This window comes from Gavialis gangeticus, unplaced genomic scaffold (genome assembly GCF_001723915.1).
Source record: "Gavialis gangeticus isolate Ggan-Ray unplaced genomic scaffold, GavGan_comp1, whole genome shotgun sequence".
NCBI lineage: Eukaryota > Metazoa > Chordata > Crocodylia > Gavialidae > Gavialis > Gavialis gangeticus.
Window position 1 is genome coordinate 19,050,319 of NW_017729014.1, and position 9,791 is coordinate 19,060,109.

General features: G+C 42.5%; 1 protein-coding gene across 1 annotated transcript in view; it reads left to right on the forward strand.

Moving 5' to 3' along the window:
* Window positions 1–9,791, forward strand: part of LOC109293798 (ATP-dependent RNA helicase DDX19B) — a 29,694-nt gene that overhangs the window by 536 nt on the left and 19,367 nt on the right. The window contains exons 2-4 of the mRNA XM_019511898.1: window positions 2,473–2,521; window positions 3,084–3,137; window positions 3,565–3,700. Of these exons, the coding sequence (XP_019367443.1) occupies window positions 2,473–2,521; window positions 3,084–3,137; window positions 3,565–3,700 (239 nt within the window). The remainder of the gene's footprint in view (window positions 1–2,472; window positions 2,522–3,083; window positions 3,138–3,564; window positions 3,701–9,791) is intronic.

Sequence of the window (9,791 nt, forward strand, 5' to 3'; positions counted from 1 at the left end):
CCCCCCCCCCCCCTGCAGGGACTTGAAGGCTGTCAAATTCCCCCCCCCAGTCTTCTCTTCTGCAGACTGAGCCCATTCCCTCAGCCTCTCTTCACCACTCGTGCCCATTTGTTGCCCTTCTCTGGACTCTCTCCAGCTGGTCCATATCCTTTCTGTAGTGGACGCAGGACTCCAGGTGTGGCCTCCCTGGTGCCGAATAGAGGGGAAGAGTTGCTGCCCTCCATCTGCTGGCAGTGCAGCAGTCAGGATGCCATTGGCCTTCTTGGCAATAGCGGTGCCCTGTTGGCTCGTATGTAGCCAATTATCCCCTATCACCCCCAGGTCCTTTTCTGCAGAGCTGCTGCTTAGCCAGTCCGCCCCCGCCCTGCCCTGGGGCATGGGGTTGTTCCAGTAGAGAGAGGGTGTTTTTCCATTTGTCAGAACCCGGAGGGTTGGGCAGATTGCACCTACCTGGGTACAGAGATGGTCAAAAACGTTTCTCAGGACCCAAATGTGACATGTCCCAAGGGAGCTTCCCCATCGCCAGGCTGCTGGCTGTTTCATGTAGGGGTAGGCGGGCCCACTTTCTGCTTCTGAGTTTGGGAGTGGAGGGGCCTGGCTTTGTCGTGTGTGGAACAAGAGCAGCAACCCCTCTGGGACATATCCCTGTTAAAAGCAGCAGCCCCTCCGGGATTTTGCCTAGCAGAAAAATCTCCATCTATCTATCTATCATTAGAACAGTAATGATTTGATGGGCTTACCACTGAAAGGTCCCGCTCATCCCTTCATGCAACTGTCTAGGTTTTGTTATTGCTGTTCAAGACTGGCAGGTGGGTTATTTTTTTTTCCAACAAGTTTTCCATGAATGTATCCAAACAACGCAAATAACTTGCCCTGCATCTACGTACAAAATTCATCTTTCACGGCTGCTAAAAGAAAGCAAATTAACAACCTAAGGAGAGATTCATTTTGGGCGAGACCCCTTGATCAAAGAATGAACGCTGACTTTTGTAAGGCTGCTGCTCAGGCAGTTACTTTAATTAATGGGAGCAGGTGCTTGTGATATGATACGCCCCCTAATTTACTTCTCTCAATTGGGGGTAAAGTGGAGGTGATGGAGACATCTGGCATTCAAGCTTCATGAATACTTCCATTTTTTCTGGTATATTAAGGTTCAGAAAATATTGCAGTGGCTAGCACTGCCATGTCTCTGTTTGGGGTATGTAATTCTCGATGTTTGAGGCTGATAGATTATGTGGCAAAGCCAGTCTAGGGCACTGATTTCTGACATTCCCAAGGTGAAATAACAAAGCGACTATTTGCTTTGGTTTTGCTTAGTTGTTAGATTGAAGCATGGATCATTCATGCATCTACTTGCAGGCGATCCTTTCATTTTTTTTGGTTTTGTTTTGTTTACCAGTTATCCACAAAGTTCAATGAATGAATGAATGATTCAGCAGAACTGCAGGCTTCCATTTCCTCATTCCCAAAACATGTCCCAGTTGCAGCCCTGTTTCATGTATGCAACTTGCTGGGTGTCTGTTCAGAGTTACTTGGTATTATTACTCAGAAGCGCTTTCAGCCTGTAACAGCCCAAAACTGAGCAACACTCAACAACGACTTCCACATGAGTGCCCAACTCTTGCTAGGCCACTAGGACTGCGGTGCAGGATGGATCGGCACACCTTTGTTTCATAGTTTCATAGTTTCTAGGGTGGGAAGGGACCTGAGCAGATCATCTAGTCCGATGACTAGACGTTGTTCCTGTAACACAGATTGTTGTCTCTAAGCATATGTTCTGCCTCATGTCCACCAGCTGCATCTGAAAGAAAACTGCTTTAGCTTTGAGGAATGCAGATGTTTTTGTGACAAAGCATAACATTTTTTTTTGGTCATCAGAATCCTGAGCATCATTCCCTGGAAATGTGACTCCTCCAAACCCATGCTAGAAGTATTAAGATCCTCCCAGTATCATAGTCAGCAATAAAATAAACATCCCTTTAGCAACTGCGGATGGTGGTTTCCAATGTGTAGCACTGAGTTAATGGCTCTGCTACCATTGTAATGTGGCTACTACCAGGTCAAGTTACCACCTTTGAGCGCAAATTCCCCACATCAGCTTTTTGTCGGCATACTTCCTGGTAGTCTCCGATGCATGATGTGGTAACAGAAAATAGCAGAGTCGTAGGAATGTTTCTTTCTGGAAACTGCCACCTCTGAGACCAGTCTACAATGTGACAGTTTGCGAGTCCATTTCAAGGGCATGTGCACTGAGCCACCCCCTTTTGCTGTTTCGGGGGTGGATTTTTTCAGTTTCTGTGACGTTAGCGCTTGGCAACTTTACCAGGGCCCATGTGCTGTTTGTGCAGATTGGAGAACTTGTATCAAAATGGAAATTCGACTGTTTGCTTGGCCACATTAGGATTCCTGAATGTGTCCACAGCAGCTTTTTAAATCCCTTTTCATTATTTAAATCTTTTCCCATGTTTACAGTTGAGCAACCTGCACCTGAAGGAGGAGAAAACCAAACCAGATTCCAATGGTGAGCTTGATAGTTCTAAGGGGCAATATTTCTTCGGTGTGTGTTTGGCCTGAGACACTATAGCCTTTGACAGGCAGGAAATAGTTTAGCAACCTTCCAAAAGGTGGAAAGCAGAAAGCTAGAGAATTAAATAGTAGTTTGGGCTAAGTATCTAGTTTGAGTGCCTGCTTTAATGGTTTGTTGTTCAAACAGTATCGTTAACTCTCAGTAATGTTTAATCAATATTAAATGTGGTAGAGAGATTGCTCTAGTGACTAAAACTGATGGATCCAGGTTGGTGTGAAAGCCAAATGCTGTGGATTGATTGGGTTGGACCAAACTACACAGCCAGATTCTCATGATGGAGAGCCATGCTTTAATTTATAGAGGCTTAAATCTTGCCTATGAAGCCTGAGCAAAGCTATGTTATAAAAGTGCTACCGAACTGGTTGACAGTCTTGATTTTATTTTTTCATATCACTGTAAAAATAAACTTGCCTGTGTGTGAATGGGCCTGTGCAATTGAATTTTTGTCTTGGCTTGTTTGAAACTGCCCCAGTAACTGCTGTCTGTCTGAATGTAGGTGCTGTTGTCAAAGCAGATGACAACGCAGAGAAAACAGAGGATGAGGAAAAAGGTAAATGCGAAGGAGAGGCACTGACAAGGGAAACTGGAAAATGATTCATTATGAATGGTTTTAAAGATCCCCTACCTTATCTCAGAGGATGGGTATCTTTGGAATTTGCCCAAAGGAGTGATTTGGGCTATATTTCTACTAAAAATTGGGAAAATGATGGTATTCTATATTGATTCTAGAGAGAACAGTCTGGAGTTGGGGGAAAAGAGAAATAAGACAACAGAAATATCTGGAATGAGGAATAGGATAGAACAGCTGGCTGTTTATACTCTGAGTACTGGGAGTTTATCCTGTTTCTATAATAGCCCTGGGAAAACTTCTCTTTGCAGAAAGGCTGGTTCTGTGAGCTGCTTTGTTTATAGGAGCTTCCCTCTGTAAATTAAAAAAAAAAAAAATAACCCTTGACTTGTACCTCCTTCCCTTGCAGAGGACAGAGCTGCCCAGTCCTTGTTAAACAAGCTTATCCGCAGTAACCTGGTTGACACAACAAACCAAGTGGAGGTACTGCAGAGAGATCCCACGTCACCTCTCTACTCAGTGAAGTCTTTTGAGGAGCTGCGACTGTAAGTGTCTGCTGTCTTGCTGATCGTGGTGCACCTTACAATCCACTGATTATAGTGTAGTGTCTTACAGTGATTCAGAATTTCTCCCACTGGTGCCAAATATTTTAGGTTAGCAGTGGTATAAAGGATCTCAGTTGTCTACAAACATATTCTGTTAATGCACCAGAAAGCTAGACTGAATAGCTACATTTGACCCACATGCATGGCCAACAGACCTGTTGGGAAATGTCAGTACCCCAGTACTGAGCATTATACATTTGCAGTGCACTGCATGATCAGTCTTCTGGTTTCTTAGGCCAAGATCTTCAAAGTATTTAAGCACTTAACTTGCATTGATTTCACTGGAAGTTAGTACCTAAATACCTTTGAATGTCTGAGCCTTCTGTCTCTGCAGTAGCAGAGGGAGCTGCATCTGAGAAATTAATTCAGACAGCTGTATCAGATTTTTGGCCATCTCAAGCAGCAGAGTGGGATTTATGAGATTGAGAGTGTGTGTTGTGTGTGGCCATGTGCTGGGGACTTAATAGACTGTGGTACTTTTTTTTTAAAGATTTTTGTCCTACCAGATCCAACCATTGGGGGAGTGGGGGGGAAGATGTGTCATGCTCTGCTGTTGAAAATAAATTGTTTATGCCATTTGTACTCTAGTCAAGAGTTAAAAGTATTTGCAAGCTTGTTCTGACCTTCCTAATGTTTGGCAGAGTTGAAATGAGATACTGAAAGGTTATTGTCATCAGGAAGTCTCTAGTGTGAAGTGCAGGCTTTGTGATTTAACAGCACCTCAGCTGCACTCCAGCCGATGCTCTGTTGTCATTTTCTGTCGCAGCTGCTTTAGGATGTTCTGGGAAATTAAGGTTGAAGAAGGCAGAGGAAACTTTAAATTCCTTCTGGCTAAAGCAAGCAGCATACTGAGAAACTGTCTATGGAGGGTACCTGTACAGAAATCTTATCCTGGAAAGAGATGGGTAGGAAAAAAATGTCAAGATAATGTTACCAGTTTTCAGCCTCAGTGTGGGTGACTACCTTAGAATGCCCATGCCAATGGTTCTCAGTCGTCTTAGATCCTGGACACCCCTCCATAAGCTTATCTGAATTTCATGACACTCATTTACAAAACTCATTTCTTTATTACAGTGTTTACCTCCTCGCATAGGGGCCAAATGTTGGGGTGTGGGGGCACCCCAATTGAGAATTACCTGTCTGTACAAAAGGCTTTCAAGCACATCCTTTCTACTGGGGAGAGGAATACATTCACATCTTTACTGTCAAAAGGACACTGTCTTTGTAAAGGCAGATTGGTGGCAACAAGACCTATTTAGATTGTAAAGATCCTTTGGAGCAGCATAGACCAAAATTTGAGTTGAGATACTGAAGAAGGATAACAAAAATGTCCAAAGCCCTGAAATTCCACGACTTTTCCCCTGTTTTTCCCAGGAAATCTCTTCTTGAGCATACTGTCAGATCTTCCCTCAAGGTAGATTTTGTGGAAGCTTTGTTTTTTCCCTATAAAATTGTGCATTGAAGTATAGATTCATAGATGTTAGGGTCAGAAGGGACCTCTATAGATCGTCGAGTCCGACCCCCTGCAGAGGCAGGAAAGAGTGCTGGGTAAAATTAGAATGAAATTGAATTCCATTTTGTAAAATTAGAATTAAAATTAGAATAAAATTGAATTCCATTTTGGAAGTAAATGTTCTCCTGTAGTTTTTGCAAATGAAATAGCATTGTGCTTTTGTACTGTAAGCTGAAGATGAATGATGAGAAACAAAAGTGAAACTCAGTAGTCAGTGTTTCATTTCCTCAACTGAGATGCAATAGGGGATCAGCATAACTAATAATAGTGGACATTCTAAAATGTATTTCAGCAAGTGGAAGGGGTTTAAAAATTGTTCTATCTGTTACAATCTAATGTTTTTTATAAAATATCAAAAGAAAAATGCCCCTCTATGAGAACTTATTTAACTTTTATAGATTAGAAAAATGTTCCATTTGTTGCCAAATAAGGTAGCAGAGTTTTGCAGCTCTGGAATAAAAGGGGACATTTATCATCAAGTATGTAGAGCTTCAGGGGTGGGCAAAATGCAGCCTGCAGGGCCACTACAACATTTAGAAAATTAATATTTATCTGCCCTGGGCTGCCTGTCATGCAGCCCTTGATGGCTTGCCAAAACTCAGTAAGTGGCCCTCCACCCAAAATAATTGCCTGCCCCTGAGCTAGAGGCTCCTCTGTTAGATTCCACAATTGGAAACTTGGATACTTGGGGCCATACACCTGAAATAAAATGGTGCCAACTATCACTGAAAGAGAACTGCATTGCCAAGGATCTGGAAAAAGCAGTTAAACCTCCAGTGCCTGCTCCTTTATTCATTACCCTAACTAGCATTCCTCTCTCAGGAGCCTGCTTTCCAGCACTTGATATGGTTGTTAATTAGAATCTAATCAGGTTCCTAATTAAGTGCTTAGTTTAGAGATCAATGGGAAAAGAGTCTTTTTCTCTTTCAGCCTTCAGAACAGAAACAAAAGTAGACTTCCATCTTTGTTTCTGTTTTGCAGTTTACTATCCGGCCAACATCCCATCATTGTAGGTAGAACAATACAGAACCTGTTATGAACAGGCTGACTTACTCATTGCTTTAGCAGTCCTTGCATTGCCCAACAATAGGTATTGCATTAACAGACTTTAGATTCCAGCTGATGAGGCAGTAGCTGCTTCCACTGGGCAGTTAGAGGTTTTATGCACCTTCTCAGGCAGTACCCGTAGTTGAATCTGAAAAGTGCATTTACTCCCATTTCAGAAAACTGCAAATTAGTAATTAGCTAATTTGTAAACTAGCATATTATGCATTTTGCATAATTTAAAGACAAGCACTAGAAAGTAGTGCAGAATCTGCTTGTCTTGCAGACCTTTGATCTTTTGTGCATGAAATGGGCTTGCTTCAGGCAGCTTCTTTAGATTCTTTAACCTTCATGCAAACTATTTACAAGTCTTGGTCTCTGTGCCAGTGGTTTTGAAGACATCTTCCCAGGTTCACCCATGTCCCAGTTTGTCTGAATTGTGGAGTAGTAAGGCTTCTTATCTCTCAGATTGGATTCACCAACATAAAGTAAACTGGACTTGTGGTAGAAGAGAGAGATCTAGATCATAGTTTCTCACCCTGTGGTATGTGTACCCCTGGGGGTACGCAAGACACAGGCAGGGGGTACACAGGTACCTCAACACTCTCTCACCTTTTCCTCTCTGTCTTACCCTCTTTTCCACTCTTTCTTGCCCCTTCCTCCTCTCAAAACTATGGCAGAAAATTCAGATTCCCTCGTAATAATTTGGTGTGCCACATTTTGCATGGCACTGGGTTCAGCCCTCCTAGCTTTGGCCAGCATCACTTCTAGCTCAGGTACATACTTGAGTTGTGCATCCCTGGTGTAAAAGGTGGCAACCCTACCCACACCAGATCAGACAGCTGTCACATCACAGCCTTATATACACAGACCTTCCTCCAACATATGGCACACATTAGTCTGTAAATATAAAATCCCCTGGAAAATTGAGCGTTGGAGTACTTATTAAAATTTTCAGAAGTTAAGGGGTACTTGCTACTTAAACGGTTGAGAAACACTGATCTAGATGATTTCCATGATCAAGCTAGTCACTTAAATGTGAATTGCAAAGCAAAACCATTTCGTATAAAAGCTTCAGAAGTTTTTTTTCTTCCTGACCTCACCAGGACTCTTCAGCAAATGGAGGGAAGATCAGAGTAGCTGTCCCTTAAAAAGCTTGTCCAGTAGACTCTGGCCAAGAGAACATCCCTTGGGTAGCAAGTGCAGCCAAGATGCTTTCAGCAATGGAGGTGACCACTGGATGCGATATTCGAGGCTACTGAATCAATATATAAAATCTTATGCCATGACATACATGCATGAGCAGATGAAAAGCACAGACTAAGTAAGCAAAAAGCAAAAGGCAAGTAAATGTTAAACGGTAAGAAGCTGACAGACTAAATTAACACAGCAGCCCTATGATGGTACTGTAAAAATGCAGCTGCAGCTCTAACAGTAATTAAGAATACAAGAGCAACAGTCAAGGTGTGCATGAACTGTAACACAATGGTTGTTATCATGGCACCCCTACACGCACACAAGTATCCAGCTGTGGGTCTAGCTTGCTTCTGTGTTTGTGATTAGTAGTCAAGCACCTGTCAGAAAGCACTCTTTTTAACTGAGGTTCCCATTCTTCTACTGTATAGGCAGAGCTCACAACAGAGGAATCTCATTCAGCTCTGAGATTGTCCTCTTAGCCAGAGTGTTCTCAAATGAGGTTCTTAAAGCTTTATTTAAAACCAGCAAAAACACTTTCAGAAAAGAGAGACAGGCTTTTTATATTTCAAATGAGAAGTGAAGAACACAACCTTCAAGAACCCTTGTGAAGATGTAAGTACCCACACCAATGACTCGTGGAACACTTTGTGCTTCTACAGAAGATAGTTATGCTCTTCTCTTAAAATATGGCATGTGGTTCTTCTCCAGAGATTCAGTTCTCTCAACAACCTCAGTGTTCTTGGTTTTGTTACTCTTGGGCTCTGAAAGAGCATCAGACTGACCTGCTTTTCACCTGGAAACATCACAGTTTCATTTTTCTTGGTTACTACTTTGTAAGTAAGTGGCTACAAAAAAGCTCCTGAGATGATTTTTGTCTGTTTGGCTTTTGAAAGATGAGAATTAGTCTAACAATCAAAGGAAGTTAATGGTGGGGGCACTTGGACTAATTGAGTCTTCAATTCTGTAACAACTTGGTGTCTCCTTGGCAACTGTTTCGGAGAACTGGGCTTTGTAGAGCTTTGCTTTTGAAGTGACGCAAGGTTACATTTTCAAAGAGCCTTTGAGCCAGGGTCTGCAAGTAATATATGCTTTTTTAAAAGCATGCTGAGCTGAGTAGAAAGGTTTAACAAAGAGGAGGTTGTGGGTGGAAAAGCTTTTGGAATCGTAACTGCTTAGTTCTGAACAACGCAAACAGAACTCCAACGAGCAGTTAAACATAATCAGTTGAGAGATACCTTAACCCGAATTTTGGGTTGCTTTTGAGTTTCCTTAGATGTACAAGAACCTGCTAAGACTAAGAGCTTACTGTGATGCACATACTTCAGTTTGAGTTCCATCTTCTACCTGTGTACTGATTAATAGCCTGGGCCATGCTGACCTTGTCTTTCTTTCACAAACCCAATACTTAATGTGTTGCATAGGGGCCAAACATCTAGGTAGGGGGTGACTAATGTTAAAATGCTATTGCAGTGACTTCTGGCTCCTCTATTATGGTTACCTCATTTTGGGCCATTGCATCCCATACTTGACTCTTGATTGCCTTTGTGGTCCACCCAGTCTAGCATCCTGCACAGCTGATTTATTGGAGGGTGCAAGCAACCTGGTACCAGATGTCTGCATGTGACAGAAATGGAGTTGGTTGATGATGTGCAACTGCTGTTTAGTGTGTTGAATGCTGTAGGAGTGCTTATGTAGTAATCTAAGAATACCAAGATGATGAACTTTATATATGCTGCATGTGAACAGGTCATTGAGGTGAAGTTTCTTTGTATTGTATTGGATTGCAAACATTTCCTACATGAGGTCATTAGCTGTAGCTTAATAAGAGACTGGGAAGAATAGGCAGAGGCAAACTAACGGCTTCCCCAGTAAGCAAGCCCTGACCAAACACTCAAGAGAAACTACTACTAGCCAGTGGCCTGCTTCAACCCTCTAGTCCAGCCTGACTGAGCTGTTTTTCCAGACTGGGAACTAGACATCCAAAGGATAGGAAACAGATAAAAATGCTTCATGGGTGAGAAAAAGGCAGTTGTTGAGTGCTGTTCCTAGTACATACAAATTAAGGTGGAGCAGACAGTGCTGCAAGAGTGTAAAGGCGTAGAGGGTTTCCCCAGCTCCAGAGAATGGAGAGAATGGCACATATGTAGGCTGATTTATCAAGAAATCAGATTTAAAAAATAAATGCATTCTAAACAGATGATATTTTGCTGTTGTAAAAAAAAAAAGGGGGGGGGGGGGGGGTTATTTGGTCACAAGTTCCCCCTGTCTGCTAACCAG